At 39.4% G+C, this 20,933-nt stretch overlaps 1 protein-coding gene across 1 annotated transcript in view; it reads left to right on the plus strand.

Annotated features, from left to right (window-relative positions):
* The window catches only part of LOC136708751 (cysteine-rich motor neuron 1 protein-like), a 75,408-nt gene that overhangs the window by 42,789 nt on the left and 11,686 nt on the right, over positions 1-20,933 (plus strand). The window contains exons 5-10 of the mRNA XM_066683519.1: positions 482-661; positions 4,393-4,596; positions 11,057-11,185; positions 12,995-13,145; positions 18,042-18,163; positions 20,506-20,721. Of these exons, the coding sequence (XP_066539616.1) occupies positions 482-661; positions 4,393-4,596; positions 11,057-11,185; positions 12,995-13,145; positions 18,042-18,163; positions 20,506-20,721 (1,002 nt within the window). The remainder of the gene's footprint in view (positions 1-481; positions 662-4,392; positions 4,597-11,056; positions 11,186-12,994; positions 13,146-18,041; positions 18,164-20,505; positions 20,722-20,933) is intronic.

Raw genomic sequence — 20,933 nt, forward strand, 5'->3', positions numbered from 1 at the left:
AGTTATAATCAGTGGCATTTATTAGGGGAGCTGTATTCTATTTTGCTAATAAAATAGTATTTTGCAATGGGGGGCTAAATTATTTTGACCGCAATAATATTAGGAAGATTCCAGCAAAATTTGCAGAATCCACACTATGGCGAAAGCAGATTCTTGATTCAACACTGATTCATCTGACTTGGACATCCAACATCTTTTGCCACACTCAGATTAGTAGTTGGATTAATAGTAGTATAGATTTATAGTCCTCTCCACTGTTTCACTTGAGAGCTAGCTTCCTAGGGCAATGTTTTCTTTCAATTAGAGAGGTCTAACAGCTTGTTAAGATCTGTAAGCACTCCCTTTTGTGTCCGTTTTGTTTTAGAAGTGCAAATTACAAGGTGATTCTGTATATTTTGGCTAACTGTGTCATTATGTGCACAGTGTGAGTATAGTATGAGTTTTACCTTCTGCCCACTGCTTCTGTCTTTTTTTTCACCAGTTTCCCCCAACTGCATGCACCAAGGGAAGCAGTTTGCTGAGGGTGAGGTTTATCGCATGGACCCCTGCTGGCTCTGCCAGTGTCGAGGGGGCATCTCCTTCTGTTCCAAGGCTGAGTGCGCTGAGCTTGACTGTGAGAACTTCTACATCCCAGAAGGAGAATGCTGCCCGGTCTGCATAGGTACACTATACACCCCTTCCTCACTTCTCTAACATGGTGGAGTGATGTTATGAACTGCTTCGAAGTATGATATTACTAACCAAAATATCCTAGACTGTATCCTCCCCATGTGTGAGTTTCCTCTTGCCTAGACAGAGGTCCAGTTCTGTTTGGAAATACTTAGTGGATAAAAAGGTTTTATTTTAATGTCTCAGCACTTGAAAAAAAGTGGAGCAAAATCAGTACAGCTTGTTTTTATCCCATGTTTTCTAACTTTAGCAGACATTTCAGTGTGTGGGTTGATAGAGTCCAGATTTATTAATTATTGTTCAAATGCACTGATTATTGATTTTTTCCAAATGCTTCTATTGTAATCACACCTAGTTTTGGAAATCAAATGAATATTATGAGACTTAGGTTTTAGTTTTCAGTTTATATTAATGTGTAGCTTTAGAAAATGTGCTTGAGCAGGGTAATCTCCAAACTATGTAGGAATGTGTCCCTCCTGGATAAGATATGGTGCTGTATACAATGGCATGTTCTTGATTACGGTCCTAAAACATACAATCCCAAAGTGTTTAGATCATAACGCTTCATGAAATATGTAAGCCAACTCTCTCAGACACAGTTAATGCATGTAACTGGGTAAAGTTTACAGTGGAGGGCTTAAGTTTGATTTTATTAATATTTATGTGGAATGCCTTTAGATGTTTTATGCATACGTAACACTGTAACAAGGGTGCTCACTTGTGTAGTGGAAGGCAGTGAAAGCTGTCTGGTTTGATGAATGGCTGCTTGGGAGCCAGCTTCCATTAAAAGCAGTGAGTGTAGTCAGCAGTGTTGAGTCGGCACATGAGCCTTTGTACTGCCTCTGCCCCCTGAGGTGTCCTGGCTGCATACAACACTTTTCACCTTAACCACATTCTTTCCCATTCCAGACATGCACTACTATAATAAACATGCTTCATGTAGACATAAAAGGCCCTTGGAATGAGGAAAATTCATAGTTGTTTGGCAGAAGGTTTTTGGGCATTAACAGAATAGTAAATACTTTTTTGCCATTACACTACTGTATGCTAACTTCCCCATTAGCTAGTTGTAATTTTTGTGCTCACTAGGCCAAGCAACAGGCAAAAAAAAGTTATAACAACAATTTTGTTATTCTTTCTGAAACTTCCTGCTGCTGTGAATGGTTTTGTCTGAATATTTTAGTAGCAAGCTGAATGGAAACGGACAGCATGAACTGTAAGTAGCTTAGCAGCGCATGTGGCTAACAGACAGAGATCAGACAGACTAGCGTTTTCCCTCAGTCAGAGTGTGTTTCTGGGTTCAGCAGACATCAGAGGTAGGAGCGGCGGTTATAGGGGGTCAAAGTCGAGAGACCCACCTGGAATCCAAAGCCCTCTAAAAGGAGGGAATGCTTTCATCTCAGGCCGTCCAGCTATGGTCCTTTTCCTGTAAGGAAAGGCTTTAATAAGGGGCTACACTGTGAAAATTAAGGGTTAAAAGGAGCAACTCGCTAAAAAAAATTCTCATATGGCAGCCTGCTCAAACAGCTCCTTCAGGTTTTGAAAGATGAATTGTGGGGCTAAGAGGTTTCAGACAACTAATTTAATATTGTACTGGTCATGTCATGTAGCATTCTGTATTGTAGCACTACCTCAATTTATCTCATTGGCTTGACAGAGTTCACAATTGTATGCAGTGTTTTTGTCTGTGTTTATCACTGGTGACTTGGTGGTGCTGCTCATTGGCCCCAAGGTCCAAGGACCCACCTTGTCCCTGATCAGGATGAAACAGTTACACAAGATGGACTAATGAATGAATAATTGTGGCCTGTTCTAGTTATGGCACATTTTATTTTCTGATGCTTGAATAAATATTCATGTTGCCAGAGGAAGAGTTCTCCATGAGCAAATGACTGATCATTTCAACATGAATAGGAACAATGGGTGGTTAATCCAATAAACCAGTGTAGTTTTACATTTCTGGGAAACACGATGTGAGAAGGAAAGTTTTACTCATCCTCAGTGAGTTTCCAACATTTGTTTCTTAATGTTGTTCCCTGCAACAATAAATGAAACCTTATTTCAGTGGGTCCAATTTTTAAAATACATGTAAGGGTATGGGCAATTCCCATATCTTTTAGGGATGATTAGACTCCTGAATGCTTCAGCACTTATCAGGCATCTTCAACAAGTATATGTTAAAAGTTCACTTGCTAAGGCAAGAATCGTAGATGAAGAGTCATTGAGTTTAACTGTGCCCAGATGGAAAGCACTTCAGCCAAATCACTGCTGCAATCATGTAAACACAGGCTTTTCCTGAGGATAAATAAGACACACAAACACAAAATGCATCACCTCCACTGCAGAGGTGACTGCTTCTATTGGAAGCAGAGCCAGAAAAGCTCAATTACCTGCGTTTTCAGGAACCTCTGACACATTAGTTCTGAATTACGCCCCCAGACCCTGTACTTAAACCGTTAGCAGAACACACCACCAGCTCAGGAAGCTCTTAAACATTTTGGCTTGGCTTCAAGGCTGCTCAAAACTTCAAACACTGGTGTAAATGTGGATATAATACAACTAGTGGATTTATACGACATATCCTACGTTGGAGTGGAAATTACAGCCTTGACCTCGACACTGGTCTTTGCCGCAAGAGACAGAGGTCAAGCTAAAATGGTCAAAGCTAATACATAGTGGTCAGTTTAACCTCTGACACAGTGCAGGAATTTACAATGAAGAAATATGCTGCTTTAGACATTCTGACACACAGCTTGATTCATATATAATGCAGGCAAAGGTACTACATTTCCCACTATTTTTCTGTTGTAGTCGGGGCACACTTTTGCTGTAGTAACAGCTTTTATGCTGCATTCTTTATTTTATTGTAATTTTTTTGGTCGTTGTTTCATTCAAAGCAACACTAGGTAGTATTTTTATTCAAAAATTATAGCTTCAAAATGATTGTGATGCTTCACTGACCAGTAATAGAGACAATAGGGTATTGTTAGGATAGGAAATTTTTAGGGTAGCAAATATGTGAACAAGATGTAGCAGATGTAGCAAAAATGAATGAAAGTACTGTGATAAATAGTGACAGTTTAGGTCGTCCACTAGGTTATGCTTGCTTGTTAGGAGTCCCATTATACAGCATTTTATTAACCTTTATTTATTTATTTATTTTGCTTATTTCCTTTGATATTTATTATAGTTAATTTATATTAAGCTGCATTTTGTGTATTATGTTGAGTATACTAAAAAGTCCATTTCTGAGAACGGCAATGATGGACACTGTTTGGAGGACCTACTCACAACTGGAAACTTTTGGCTCTGTCCCAAATCGTGCCCTTCTCGCTACATTGTGCACTTCACAGATTATAAAACTAATACTGCTACTCTCAAACAGTGCGCTAAATGTTACACAGAGGGACATGAAACTTATATTCAATATAAATGGTTTTATTATCTTACATACAATGCACTATTTTAGTGCAGAAACCATTATTTTATGACCTACACTGTGCATTACGCAGTGTGGAGGTGGATTTGAATTTCAGGTTTTTGGAAAAAAATGCCAGATGGTGTTGCAGCTGCAATTTGGTATATCAGAGCAAAAGTTCATCACACCCTGTTAGTAAGAAACTGTAGATAACAGTATGTAATATTTAGTATTAGTGTGTAGTACATAATTGGGATGCGGCCTTAGTCATCTGAATTTAACTCCTTCGGTGTCTCTCACTGCAGCTGTGGAGCTTTTGTCAGTGGACAGAACTAAGGCCAGCTGCTGGGTGAACCACAAATTGCGGCAGCATGAAGAACAGTGGAAGGAAGACGACTGCACTTTCTGCCAATGTGTGGAAGGAGAACCTCACTGCACAGCCATGGCTTGCAAGCAGAGCTGCCAGAACCCTGTCAAAATACCAGGAGAATGCTGCCCATTTTGTGAAGGTATACACACATGCACACACAGAAGCAGACCTGGTTACTGGCAAACATGTGTACACACACATGCAAGTATTCACATGTGGCCCCTTTAGTTTATTGGACTGATGGCATTGTAAACCAAGGCCTACTATGACATGTGTTGGCATACACACATGCATAAACACATTCACAAACCTGAATGTGCACAGTTGTTCTAGCACAAACAATCACACATGGGCGCACACACATAAGTGCACACACTCAATCACACGTTTTGTGATGAGAGAAAATTCTCAACACTTCATCACTGAGTAAAATACTATGCTAGCTATTTATACAGTATGTGGACATTGAGACTGCTGGCCCCTAGCTGAGGGCCTGACCATGGGGCAACAAATCCCATGACTACACACAACCAGAGAACAGAGCTACATACCTGAGTTACAACTTCTGACCCTCACTACCTCATAATAACACTTAAACCTTAAAGTAAGTTTTGAAACATTACAAGTCTGGCAAGTTTTATAGCTATGAACAGCATTTGATAATAGCACTCCTACTGGTGAATCTGTAAATTGCTAAATGTGAGTGAGTATATAAGTCAGTGAGCGAATTAGATAATATGTCAGTCAGTTAGTTAGCTACTACTTATGTCCATAAAATACTGACTCTTAGCCTCAAAAAACAGAAAGAGAAATAGATTTATTTTGCAGAACCGTAATTTTAAGCCAGGAGTTTTCCTAAATAAACTTCAGGCTAGTGTACTGACACTTGTTTTAATTTTTCTTTGCAGCTGTTGTTTTAAATTTGCTTTGGGCTAACATAATATTTTAACCTTGAGGCTAAAAGGAAATTATTATGTAGACAACCCAAAATGAGAGATGAGTAGGCCTAAGAACTTAATACCTTAAGCAGATTATATTATTATAAGCACAAAATATCAGTCATTTATTAATTAATTTAACTACACTTTAGTCATTTATTAATTAATTTAACTACACTACTGTTTAACATACACTTAGTTTATATTTGCAGGCATAACATTTCACCACAAACATGTTAGAACCCTATGCATATATCTATTAAAGATAAAAATACACAATGAAGATTTATTTAAGCTTTTTAGTTTATATTTGTTAATCTAATGCATTATTATTTGATGTGAAACCAAAAAAAAACGTTGAAAACCTATAAATCAATAATAGGAATATGTTTTTGCTGATGACTCAGTTTTCTGCCCAGAGACAGCGTGAGATGACGTCATTTGAGTCAAAACGAAACTGAAAGTAAACGCCGTCTGCATTTTCCAATGCAGCGTCTTTTAATTTGATAATAGCGAGTATAATTACACAATTTCATGACGAATATGACACACAAATTTTGAAGGAGCACCTTGGTTTTTAGGTGTTTTTTCACAATGGATTACTCCCAGAGGCTTCACAGCACCGCGATGAGAGCGCTATTTTTAGAAACAGTAGGATCTGCGCTTTCTAACGGTATACGGAGCTCACAGACGCATTCAGACATTCAAGACTTACAAAGCTGGTTATATAAGGTGTGTTCTACCCCGCTCATTGCGGGGTTAGAGTTGTTTCTGAGTGTGGGAGGAGCTAAGGAGCTCATGGAGGAGGTCCCAGCATGCTGGACGGCTGCTTTTTTGTTAGTCAGGATTGTTTTGGGGATATTTATGGGGTTTAATGTTATTGTTTTGAGGGCTGTGCTAGTGTTTTTTGTGTGTGATGCACTTCGTGTATGGCGAGGATGCACTTTGGTTTATCCACCTGGAGGGTGGATATGAGTCTCCGCTAGTTCTGCTATACCCCAGGCCCAAATGTACTTCTTATATACTTGCACCTTTCTGCCAATTTCCATCCATCCATCCATTATCTGTAACCGCTTATCCAATTTAGGGTCGCGGGGGGTCCAGAGCCTACCTGGAATCATCGGGCGCAAGGCGGGAATACACCCTGGAGGGGACGCCAGTCCTTCACAGGGCAACACAGACACATACACATTCACTCACACCTACGGACACTTTCGAGTCGCCAATCCACCTGCAACGTGTGTTTTTGGACTGTGGGAGGAGACCGGAGCACCCGGAGGAACGCGGACACGGGGAGAACACACCAACTCCTCACAGACAGTCACCCGGAGCGGGAATCAAACCCACAACCTCCAGGCCTCTGGAGCTGTGTGACTGCGACACTACCTGCTGCGCCACCGTGCCGCCCCCTTTTGATTTTTCAATCTGAAATAATATATAAAATTTTAATAGGCAAATACAAGAGTATACAAGTCAGCCTTGAATTTTTAAACATTTTAAAGTGGCTGAGCACAGGAAGAAGAGAACACTAATTGCTTAGTTCTGTCTGCATAAGCTGGCAGACACATACAATTGGCTCACACTGCTATAGTTCCAACCAGAATAAGAAAACTAGTCATTCTCCTCACCCAAAGAGGTAATGGGCCAATTGTGCTCCCACCCAGTCTGGCATTGTTGGACTTTAAACAGATCCTTGTCCACAGATTATGGAGTGTGTTTGCTTTTTTTTTAATCATTTAAACTTTTGTTAGCACATATGGTCAGGTTCACAGTTAGTTGTAATTAACGTTGGACAAAAAAGCTCATAATTACCATTGTACATGACCATATGAGAGGATGAAATACAGATTAAAAGTAGAGGAGTGTATTAAAATGATGGATATGTCGATACGGTCGTCACCTGTGTCAGCCAAAAACCAAACCAGATGGAACATATGGCATTGACCATAAGATTAAAATACATTTCTTAGCCAAATAAAAAAATAGAGATCAGATTCTGTATCAGATTTAAAAATTTTAAAAGGCCAGGGAAAATCTTTAGTATCTTCTCAAGATCACAATGTATCCCTCTTCCAAAAAGTTAGTTTCATATCACATAACCCAAAAAAAGAAAATATCTCATTTACATACCCATATTTAAAACAACAACCTGCATGTTCTGGGAAAATCTTTTTTAGATGAAATGGTGTAAGATATTAATCCTATTTATACATTTAAAAATGATTTCATATGTTTTCCATTCCTCATCATTTATACTGATTTTCAGATCCGTTTCCCATGTATTCTTCAAGCTAGATAATGATGAAGCACATGCACTGGACCGTAAGTTATATAACTGTAAGACAAGTAGATTTTAAACTGCAATGATTGTTCAAGAGTTCTTCTACCTCAGTCTCTTCTGTTCTCAATTTATTCCCGTCCTGTACCCCAGTAATAAGATGATGAATTTGAAAAGATACATATATATGAAATTTTGATTTTAAAAGACTATTTAAAAGCATTTTTCTTGAATCCGTGAGAAGAATTTCAGAATGTCGCCAAAGAACAGGTGAGATATTTGTAAAATGCCAACAAAATTCCAACTGGCAGATCAGATGTTTAACATTTGATGAGGAGAATCAGAACTGTAAGCTGTGTTTGCTTTTGATTCAGGTTTACTTGAAATAATCACACTTCATGAAAGAGGAAGTAATTTTATCTGAATATATGAGAGCAATGAAAGACACTTCATGTGTATTGGACAAAGTGTGTAAGTCTTATCAGAATAATTTGCCGATTCAAACATGTTCTTCAGTTTCCAACTGGCATTTCCTAAATGGCTTATATGAAAACGTTAGCTCCAGAGCTACATTGACTTACACTATATGTCTTGTAATTGAAATTAGGCTTAATCATTTGCACACACTTCATCAAAATAAGCAAATGCTGCCTAGAAGCTCCTGCATGCATTTATTCCAAAGTCCAATTTCCAGATTTTCAGTAGGGACCTCAGGCTTAGACATTGTTAGGTGTAATTGGCACCAGTTGTGGATGTTTTTGTAAGTACTCAGTCCTTGTAGAACATTATCTCCATGTTAAAACTCTGTTGAATCATAATTGCACAGTATAGCACTTGCTTGTTTACTCATTTCTTGGATAAATGCCTGTGCTACCATTATAGAGCTTGTTAGCAAACCCATACCATCCACGTGCACGTTTAACCTCACAGTAGCTCATTAAGGGAGGCCTGCAGGCATTCCTTAGACTGCAGAAGCTTTACCCTTTATTGGTCTAACCTGGCTTCCTTAAATGAAGAATATTATTCTGAGTGAGCATAATTACAGCTCGTTTTGGTTCTCCGCTTGGAGAGGTATTTGTGGGCTGCACACGTGCCACCACAGCGGCAGTCATCATGACTACCATGGTTTAAAGATGGAGGGCCCCATTTTAATGTTATTTAAGTACCAACATATGAGACTTTGTATTTTTAGTAAAATTTGTTTTAGAAGCAAGCGATGCTTCTATGCAGGAATTTTAACTAATGCATCAGGAAGCTCGTTCATCAAAGCTGCCAGATAAGGAAGGTCAGATCAGAACAATCACAAAAGTTTTTAACTGCAGTCATTGGAACTGTGGTGCTGTTGTCAGTGTTTAGCCAGGATTGTTATAATGATATGAACTTTGCAAGCATGTAGAAATGAGGTATTTATATTAAACAGCAACATTCAGCAGCTGAAATTAGACAATCCTGACATTGTGTACTCCTGGAAGAGGTATCAAGATGCTCAAAGCTAACAAATTAGCAATGCACATAAAGATTTTACCATACGTAGTTGCTCACTGGAAATTGATATCTGGAACTGAATGAAGTTTTTTAAAGGTTTTATGGTTTTAAAAGACGAGTATTTTAAAGGCAACATCCATGATTGTGGGGAAATGCTATTGTCATGTTTGTTAGTTAGCGCCCTTCTGAATTTACAGTGAGTTCCATCTACAACAAAAATAAATCAACTAGGTAACAAGAATAGCTTTTGAAAGTTTGGAGTTCTATTCATTAGTCTAAAATGTTCCATATGCTGTTTTTCTGCTGTGAACAGGGAGAGAAATAAAAATAGCATATCAGACCCTGTGGAGTTTTCCAAAAAGTGTATTTTGATTAAAATTGTGAACATCTCCTTTAAGGGAAGGTTACAAATTAATAAGTTAGTGCCAGGGCAAATTATGTGATTAATTGAGTGAAAAATATGCCACTGCTCAAATTATCAATCTGATTGGTGCTACTGTGCAGTGAGCAATACCATGAATTTCTTTAGCATTATCAAATAGACATTATGAGCAAAACTGAAAACATCTATATCAGATACATAAACAAATACTCATGCTAATGGAGCGGTGAACATTATACAAAAAAAAAAAACCCACATATATATAAAAATAACACTACATGCTAAGTATGTCCACCAGCCTAGCGATGTCAGAAAACAAGCCACAAACAAATTAATTTAGCTTTCCTTAACAATCAGTAAATTTGGAAACTTTAAGACAAGCCTAGAGTTTTCTTGGCACAGTAACGTTAGAGGAACTGGCGCTGACTTTGTGTCAACAACCCTCAACTGGGTGTCACTCAGAGAAACACGAGATGTGAAATTGGAGGGTGCTTCATTCGTTTGTGTAACTGTCTGGCCTATGTTGTAAGCTGCAATTTTCTGATACTCATGGTTTAAACTTTTCCCAGATAGCACAGGATATTTGGCCCAAATGTGGCACATCTACAGTTCTCTTCTGGCAGACATTTGGCCAGGAATGACAGCGCTGACACTTGTTGAATCTGGCTACCTCAAATCTGTCAACCTGTGTCAAAATCTGGCCAACGTCTGGCCCACACTACACATTCCATAACTCAAGTCAAGCCTGGGTCATGACATTTCACTCATATTTGGCCCAACAGCAGTTGCCAGTGCAGAGTTGTTTTACTCCATCATACATGGGCCATTCTGCAGGAAACACTACTAACAAATCAAGATGAATTATTTGAATGTTATTAAGTAAATTATCAAATGTGTGTATAAAGTGGGCAGGACACTCCCTGCCCCCACCCCACCCACATTGACTAGCCTGTTTGCTCAGGCTTGACCTCTTCTGTGTCACAAATTAATATCAGCATGAGAACCAACAATACGGAATAACCACTAAAGTTTTTGATTAATACCTGTATACTAACACTGCAAGACAGGTAGTGTCACTGCCATATAGCTCATGGGTCTTTGGGTTGTGGGTTCAGGCCTCACCTTGGGTCTGTGGTGTGTTATTCCTGTGTCTGCATGGGTTTCTTCAGGGTGCTCCAGTTCCTCCCACAGTTCAAGAACACATGTTGATAAGTGTACGGTTGATAAGGCTGTGGGATGAACCCCAACATAGGTAGTGTGTGAGTGTGATGGACTCTGGGTAGGCTCCAGAAACATCACATCCTTAATCAGGATAAAGCAGTTACTGAAAACGAATGAATGATTGCATAGTCTTTAATTGGGACAAAAAAGATCTCATAATTTAACAATTTAAAACCCATGCTCTTCACACTGTGATCCAGAATGACTTGGATTTAACAAAGACTTCCAATTTTAAGGTCAGAATATTTTTCCTTCTCCTGTAAATTTCCCGTTTGTATGTTGCATATACTTTCAGAGCCTTCGTATGAGACTGTCAGCCCCTTGCTGTGCCCCCCACTGGAAAACTGCTCCCTTTCTGAACACGACTGCCCATTTGGCTTTCAGCAGGACCACAATGGCTGTCTCCTCTGTCAGTGTCTTGGCAGTAAGTGAATTTCAGACCTCTCACACTTCACTTAGGCTGTGTTTACACTGTCAGCCAAACTGATATTTTCTCCCACAGAATATACACATCAGACCTTCTCTTTAAAGACAAAACAGCAAACTGTCACATCTAATCTGAACTTCTTATTACGGGTTGGAATCATATTGATATACAGACACAGTCATTTCAAGCATATGTTGACAAAAGCATTCAGATGAAAAGCTAATTTGAGCAGTTCCACCCCACTGCTTTATGCACAGCCTGACAACTCAGAACTGTGTTGCTAACAGACCACTTTCAAAACACTTGGAGTTTTTGTAAGTGCAAGCAGCTAACAACACAAGTAAAGACTGGCTGAATACACATAAAGAGCACTGGAGATGAATCATCTTGGATGTGATTTTGCTTCACACAGTAAATGGTTCACGAGCCATTTCCCATGACGTGCATTTCCTCAAGCTTACAAGAGTTTCTTCATGACGACCAGAGAGTCTAGGGTCTGTGTGGGCCTTCTTTATGCCAGAGTTTTGACTGCTGAACATTCGCCGAAAAAGTGACAAAGACTTTACTGTTTACTCAAAGTCTGGAAATGTCTGATCTCTGTAACCCAGTTTAATTTAGGTGACAGATTACAGCTTAAGGCATGGTGATACTTAAAACTGTATTATTTTAGTACAATTGCAACCTTGTTCTTAAAAAATACACCACAAGTAACTAGAGGGACTATCTACCCAGCTGTGGAATATAGAAAATACTATCAATACCCATAGTGTTGTTAGTTTTTATTAAGAGATCCATTATGGCAATATATTTAGAGCAGACACATTGTTGGATATTATTACAACCCCATTTCAATAAAAACGTTTGAACAAATTGGAAAATGTTTAAAAATAACACTCAGTGAATGAGTGAATGAGTTTTTTTTCCTATTAACCTTCTAAAGTAGGAAGATTTGCAATGTCTTAACTAATCAGCTTGATAAAGTTTTATAAATATAAACAAATACAGAATTTAAAACCTGCAACCCATTAAAAAAATTAGGGAAAGAGGCAAAATATCGCTGAAAAGTTTATAGAATATTCAAGCTATGCCAGTTTTAAATATTTTTCTATAAGCAGGTCAGTTTTAAAGGTATAATTGGACCTCAACAAAAGGCTCAGTTTTGCATGGCTCATCACGCTATGCCGAACCTAATGAGAAAGTTGTTAGACAATTCAAATAGTGCATTTCTCAGCATGCAAAGACACTGCAAAAATTTAGGTCTTCACCATACAGTACATAATATTGTAAGATTCTGTAAACCTGGAGATATCTCAGTCTGCCTTGGGCAAGGCCAGAAACAATTGTTGAATATTTGTGACATTCAAGCCCGCAAATGGTGCCGAAAGAGAAACGGTCATGCTACTGTTATACATAAAGCCTTGAGCTTGGGTGTACTTCAGAACAATGTTGTAACATAAAGTCCACGACCGCATCTTGAATTTTTACCTGAAACTCCCATACACAAGGAAAAAGCCATAAACCATCTGCAGAATTCTGTGGACATAAGATCACCTCAGATGGTGTAAAACGTTTCTTTGTGTTCAATTTCTTTGTACATTTGTCCATTAAATAAAGGTTCAAGAGAATGAACAAATCACAGGTTCTAGTTTTTATTGCATTTTACAAAATGTCCCCGCTTTCCTGAAAATAGGGTTGTATGTGACAATGAAGACACATTTCTGTACCTTTATTTTTTAGCTCTAATATACTCTAATGTGTATATGTTTGCTGACATTAAAGTGCATCTTATGTGAATTTTTTTTTCAGATGATTCCTGCCCTGAACTGTCCAAGTACTGCAACCTGCAATGCCCAATGGGATATGAAAAGGACGACTTTGGCTGTGAAGTGTGTGAATGCAATTTGCCCACGAAGTGTAGACCTCTAACCTGCAGCAAGACCTGCCCTTATGGATACATGTAAGTCTACTAGAGATGTAAACTGTTGTTTTTCTTATTCTTTTGCATGGTACATATGCTCTGCTGCTTGGCTCTACTCTGCTTTTTTGCTTTTGCATTAGGTAAATTTGGTACCTGAAACCATGACATGTAAACCTTGTTAGAGTGCTGATTAGCCAGAGAGATTTGTGGATCACAATGAAATGCAGGCATCCTACACAAACTAGCCACCTGTAAAATCTACAGTACAGATCAGTAGAGATCACATTTGTTTTTATCTAACTCTCAACATTACACAGTGGACAAACATTGTTTGGCTTAGTGGAAGATGAAAGTTTTGGACTGAGCAAAATGGAACATAAAAACTCTACTTCATTGTCTAAACTCATGTGCAACAAAGCTGTGTTCAGTCCAAAAAAACAAAAACAACATGTGAACACACAATGAGTAAACAACACAACATTTCCACCACTGTTGTTGTGGTTTCCAAAGGCTACGGTTCCCATTAAAGATGGTAATTTATGATGTCACCAGCTAAATATCAGGGGCAGAGCTGTTGTAGTGAAAAACCAGCCAGGTACCAGGGACTTAAAAACAAGCAGAGCCAAGTAGAGTTGAGTGGACTAAGTACCATGCAGTGGACAACTTCCAGAAGTATTGTTCGGTTTTCACTGCCAGTTTTGACAAATTTAGTAAGAAGAAACGCCTGAAGATTTTTACTGAATTGTTGGGAATCATTTTCGTATTCAACATCATGTTCTGTAGCATAGAGAGTAGATTTTGCAGTTCCATACACTCTTCCAAACTATCATTGTAATTACACAGCCATACAACAAATCTGTGCCTCTGCATTTAACCCGTTTAAGACACCCATTAGTGACCTAGGGATAGTGAGCACACACACCTGTTGCAGCAGGCAGCCGCACCCAGGAAGCAGTTGGGCACCTCAAGGGCACCTAAGCCATGAATGTTGAGGGAGGAGACAGTGCTGTTCCTTCACCCCCTTTTCCTTAAAGCACATTATCACATTAAATCTTTACTAAATTTGTATGTAATTCTTAAACACCTAAAAGGTTTGGAGTGCTGATGTAGTTTTCTGTTTGAACCATTGCAAAAACATGGCTGTTTCTATTATGTGATCTTCTTTTTCATTATTCAATCTTATTCATTTCACATGATTCTGATGTGTTTACTTCTCACTAGTGATGATTTATGGTTTATAAGAACTTAGAAATCCACGCTGTGGTCTGAAGTATTGTTAAAACTTTGGTTTGGGACCTCCAGTCCCTCTTTATTTCATAAAGCATCCCCCTGTTTCAATACAATGATCAATCATCCGGATTTCACAAACGCAGCCTGTGTGTATCTTATATTCAATTCCTCTGGTATCTGAACCATGTCTTGAGGAGTCCCTGCAGGATTTGGTTCTGCCAGGTCCTCTGGGATGTGGTTCAAGAGGAAGTTGGACCAAGAGGCTTCATCCCATTGAATCTCAAACTGCAGTTTATAGAACTTTGATTCAGAACGATCACTAAGCCGTGGTGCTTTAAGCCTTTGGTCTGTCCATTTTCCTCTTTGGGAGAGAGCTGTGTTTATAGTGGAGCACAAAGAGATTGTGAATATGTTTGTTGATATTGAGGTGAAGTTCTGTGGTTGAAAAGATTTGCTGCTTTTGTGACCTCTCCAAAAATGTTAATTCAACAGTCAGTCAGCGAACGCTGCAGGAGGCCGGTGTCAGCTTTATGGATGTTCAGTGTTTCAAATGCCTTGAGAGCATGAGCATGGCCCCAGATTCTCCAACTCAACCTCAAAAATCGTGGCTAGCCTAGCATGTGTCACAGCGTGTAGCACACAGGCTGTTTGCACTGACATTTGGCACAGTGGGGAACTCCTGGGCTCTGCACAATGGAGGACTTAAACCGTTTCCCCTTCTCAATAGGGCTAAAATATCATCCTATCTGACAGGACGTAGTGGGTTCGTTGGTGGGGGCCCAGTGGAATTTGTGCTGATCCAGCAGTAGTCCCCAGTGAAATTCCACAGGCCCACTTTAAACAGAGGTCACAGGACACCCCGTCTCAGTGTTTGTACACTGTGAGCCCCCGCTGTGGGCCCAGCTCAGTACACACATTACTGTTGTTTCAGCAAATGAGCCAAAAGGCCTCTGCAACTAGCGCAGAGTTTAAGGTCCACTCTGTGTACAGTGGATACTGGTCCTGCAAGGATCTCATATATTTAACTGTTCATCCTCATTTCCTTGCCTTGTATCCTTTCCTCATGTCTAAGTTCAGATAAATCCAAGACCACATAAAAGCATGATGTCTTAGTTTTATTGGAAAAATGAATTCCCACTAGGAAGCAGAACATGAAGGCTGTTTAATTGAGCTTTTTACTCGACTCGTCATGGCTCTTTTGCTTTTCCATTAGCCAAATCTGATACTTGGTCCCTGGAACCGAGTACTATTTTAGTCCTTGCTCACACGTGTTTCCCACCAAGGCCAAGTAGGGACTAAACCTGACCTGTAAACATTGCAGAGCCCTGATTGGCCAAAGAGACTTGTCTATACTCTGAAATGCAGACCACCAGCACAAACTAGCTGCTTGGAAAATCTCCAAGTTACTGTGGTGATCACATTTGTTTTTGTCCAACTCTCTCCAACAACAGCAGCTCGTAAAATGACCCCACATTTTTATGAAAAAGTTCAAAAGCTCATTTGATAGGTGGCTGACAAAAAACTCCAGCAAAGCCGAATGGTGCAATATGGAACTGGAAAACTCTACTACTCTGTATGAACTGGTGTACGGAGCTATGTTTCCTTAGCTCCTCTGAGCACATTTTAAAAAGTAATATGTTCTTAAAGATCATGGATTTTAATAAGTTTCTGCAGATGTTCAAAGTTTCTAAGTTGAAAACCTCTCCAGAGTTTCATGTTTAGAGTTAAAATGAATCTGGACCTGAATTTTCCCACCTCTGGCTGATGATTGGCCATAACATTATGACCACCTCCTCGTTTCTATACTCACTGTCCCTTCTCTCAGCTCCAATGACCATACAAGAGCACATGTTGCTCTGCATACTTTGACATTCATTCATTCATTCATTCATGTAAGTCTGTAAGCGCTTATCCAGTTCAGGGTTGCAGTGGGTCCAGGCGGGAACACACTCTGAAGGGGGAGCCAATCCTTCAAAGGGTGACACACACTCACACATTCACTCACAAACGCATCAGTCTCACTGCTGGACTGAGAATAGTCCACCAGACTGAATAGTCCATCAGAAACTGTGCAGCAAATGGAGAGATATCATCCCTGACTTTCCGTATAAAAGGTTGACCAAAAGATAGGTGTCTAATAGCACAGCCCCAGCAGAGGGACAGTGTTTCAAACCTCCAGCAGCACTGCTGTGTCTGATTCACCCATATAAGTAAAACACACACTAATCACCACCTTATTGTCACTGCAGTGCATAGAACAATCCTAGAACAGTTAGTACTTTGTAGTACTTTTTTTAGTACATTGTAACAGAGGTCGAAGAAAAGACAAGGAAGAGAGAACAGAACTGTTAGAGGAGAGATTTATAGCCATGAGTTGGTCATTTAGGAGGGTGAAAGTAAGCCTCAGTGACAGATTCAGAAGTGGTCAGAGCTTATGAATGGAACACAGAGGTGTCTTTGACATGGATATTGAAAACAAGAAGTGCTTCTTGTCATCTGAACATAGACCCATGAGGAGCGGATGAGTGGAAGAGTTAAGTGGGCCGGGGGAAACCATGCTTTGTTAGTGCTGGAATGGCGTGCGCACCGCAGGGATCTCACATGTTTCTGGGTGCTGCTTTTATCTGGACTCTTCAAAGGGAACTAATATAGTGGGAAGGAAAGCAGAACCATATGCCCTGCTGTACCAGGCTTGACCATCTGTCTCCTTGGTCTTCCCAGAGTACCTTGAACAAAGAGCAATTGAGTACAGTTGAGCTTTCAGTTATTATATGGCATGCTCATGTATTAGGGTTTATATCTTCACCGGTGTTGACGTGATATGTCTACTTGTATTGTGTGAGGAATCACTGTACACTGTACTCTTTGTGTGATTTTGTATTGTGAATTTGTGCACTGGGAAGCCTGGGGTCATGCTGTTATTTTGTTTAATGACTTGTACAATATATAGACATTTCTTTAATAATATTAATTTTATTACCCCAATATTGGCCATTGTGTTTACTGGTGTGTTTGTTTACTTAAGAATTAACCTCACCGAAATGTTAGCCGCATGCTCTGTTCTGGAGACGTTATATCGATTTGGTTAAAAATATTGGTATGATATATTTTATTTATATTAGTTTTATTTATTCTGATATTTAAATATATTTTTATTAGAATTCTAGTTTCTAAATATTCCTAAAAAGTACATTTTTGCAAAATAATTTCATTGATATTTAAAAGTGGGTAATTGCATTATTATACCATTAGATAATCATTGTTAATGTATAATCAGTGGCACAATTTGTCTTAAAATGACAGTAAGATTTTTTTACCATGATTATTTATATTTTACAATATTTCGACCACAAAAAAATTGCTATTGTGACAGGCCTAACTTCACCTTTGTGGCTGAAGTCCAAAACATTGAATGACCTGAAACATGACCTTGTAGGTTGCACTCAATTAGTTGAGCTTGATAGATTAATGCCTGTTGGTCTTAAAGCTGATAAAGCCAGCAGTGTACACACCTCATTTGGCCAAAGCAGCTAAAAGTGAGGAGAAAAAGTGAAGACAGGCACATGTAGACAATTATGCTGATGAATGGAAACAGAAGTAAGAAGCAAGGCTAAGGTCAGTTTAGTAAGACACGAACTGAAATTGTTCCTCACCAGTTTTACCATGAGCTCAGTTTGATTGTAACTGTCTCTCATACCCCTTTAGGAGGAACAAGCATGGCTGTGAGATGTGTCGCTGCATTAAATGTCCCCCTTTCACTTGTGACAAGCAATGCAGCGAGGGCTACAAACAGACCAGGAAGGGTTGCAATGTGTGCCTCTGCAAAGGTGAGTGTCCGGACGAAGGATCATTCGTTGTCTGTAATGTGGGTTCAGAGCCTGCCCGGAATCACTGGGCACAAGGCAGAAACACACCCTGGATGGGGCGCCCAACCTTCACAAGGCAACACACACTCACACATTCACTCACACCTACGGACACTTTTGAGTCACCAATCCACCTACCAATGTGTGATTTTGGACCGCGGGAGGAAACAGGAGCACCTGGAGGAAACCCACATGGGCACAGAGAGAACACACCAAACTCCTCACAGACAGTCACCCGGAGCGGGACTTGAACCCACAACCTCCAGGTCCCTGGATCTGTGGTGACAGCGACACTACCTGACAATACCATATAATGACTTGATCATATCACAATGATGTTGACTCCCAATTACATAAGTGTCTGCATTTCTTTGTGAACTTTCTTTTGGTCAAACACATGCACAAAGACTTATGCGCAACAGAAGAGCGTGAAAGTAGCATCCTCATGAAAGTAGGCTTTCAAAATTCCAAAGGATTCAAAGGACCCTTATGGTTGGAACAGCCTTTGATGATACAGCAGTCTAGAAATGTAGCCCACATAGACCACAGACAGGCTTTTGGAACTTAGCTATTTTGTGGAAGAGATTGAACTTTCAGATTTTATTTTGAAAGCATTGTAATGAACGCTGCCATAAATGTTTAAAATAATTAGGTCAGTGGAAGGACATGGTGTGTTTCTTCAGTTATAAAGCATAGGTGCATGACACATTTTGGTTACATTTATGGCATTTGAGAGATTGTATCCATCATTTAATCATGTTAAAAATATAGATGAATGTAGTTTTAGGAGTCTTGCCCAAGTACTCCTATTGGTATAGTGTAGAGCTATTTAGTCTATTTCCTCCAGAGGCCCTCTTGCAAGGTTTTGAAGGAAATGAGCCCACGTCTCATCTAAAACCAACTTGTCAATGTGCAAACTAATGCAGCGTATGTATAATAAAATTCATGTCACATCATCCCATTTGCCCATTTTGGCTATACACGTTGGACCAATACCAGAGCCAGTACAAAGCGACTGGCAGAATCTTGACAGTGAGGCTGGGTTAGTGCACTGAAGGTATCAGTTTCACCCTCTGCTTGTGGGCAGAGCGCCTGTGGCTGAGACTAGTCCTAAGCAGCCAAAACCCTGATCCTAAATTGATCACAATACTAATTTTGACTCTTTAGTGTAAAACATTTTTTTTTTAAATAAAATTAAAATTCATAATGTGAAAATAAAATGTTTTACAACAGAGTTGTTTAAATACTATGTTTGCAATCTCAGCATGCGCTGCACAGTTTGAATACCTCATTACCACATGCTACAACTGTTCACTGACATTGCATCAGCAGAGTACAGAAAGAAGCATTGACTCGCATCAGTGTGTTTACCTTCACCCTCAGAAGTCTGTGGGCACTGTATCAATTACAGGAGACACTCTGAAGTGGTGGAATTCAAGACAACTAACAATTGGGAAGGAAATTCTGCAGGAATAAATAAATACCTGAGGTCATGAAGGTTTAAAAGAATGATTCATTTAAAAATGTCATCTTGAGATTATGAACTATTTCTTCTCAGTAATTCTATTAATTCTTAAGGTAAGGGTTAGTTTTGATTCTTAGGTCATTTCTTGGTCCCTCTGTGCACACAAACAAAGCGAAGCTATTCTCAAACATCTGGATCAGGTGATTTAAAATCTTACAGGAATATATATTTTACCCTTGTTAATAAATGAAGGCCTGTTTTGGGAAATGAAACAAACAGACGTGCCTTGGCTTGGTACTGTGGCTTTTTAAATGGCACAGATGTGCAAATAAAGTTTGTCAAAATAGGTGCTTTTCCAGTCAGTGAAACCAGACTCTAGCACTGTTATTAAGAATACTACTTCACACCCACAGTGGTGAAAATGTGGGTATTATTTTGGGCAATGCGTAAAGGGAAATTATTTTATTTGCAGGAAAATGAACTGTTAAATCTGAACAGCGTTAACCAACAGGCTTTATATTCTATAAATTTAAATGACTTGAAGATTAAATTTCCTCTCTTGGAGTTGTGCCTCAGCTCTCGCCAGAAAAAATCACATTTCACTCATTGGCTGATCCAAATCCTTCAGAACAGTTAGGAATTATAACATATCCTCTACAGAGAAAACATGTCTTACCATTTCTATTTATTTGCTGAATTTGACATACTGATAAATATATATAATTATATATTTTATACAATATTAATTTCAGCATATAAATAGAAATTGTGTTTGGAAACCTGCATGAAAAAATGCATTAACTTATTGTCACTTTTAAAATGTGTGCAACTTTTTCAGAGAGTGAAGCCACCACCACCACTGCTCCTCCTCCAGTGCCCAGCTTCTGCCTGACTGCAAATGGGCAACGCTTTGAAGAAGGAGAGAGCTGGCACGATGGCTGTAGAGACTGTTACTGCCATGCTGGGCGTGAGATGTGTGTACTCATATCTTGCCCCGTGCCCACTTGCACACAGCCAGTTCTCAGACCACACCAGTGCTGTCCAACCTGCGAGGGTATGTGCTAAATTGCGCTTACTATGTAAAGTCAGACTTACTTAATGTGTACCAATCTGAGGTCAGTGCAGGGTGTGGTATTTGTGGTCAGGCTCTGATTTTTGGTGCTTAGGTACACCTGGGAGGTCTTCCACAAAACAGGATTTCTCAGTTAATCTGGCTAAACTTTGTGGAATATCCTCCGATCAGTTATTGAAAACTGAGTGTAACTG

Source organism: Hoplias malabaricus, chromosome 1, assembly GCF_029633855.1.
Source record: "Hoplias malabaricus isolate fHopMal1 chromosome 1, fHopMal1.hap1, whole genome shotgun sequence".
Lineage (NCBI taxonomy): Eukaryota > Metazoa > Chordata > Actinopteri > Characiformes > Erythrinidae > Hoplias > Hoplias malabaricus.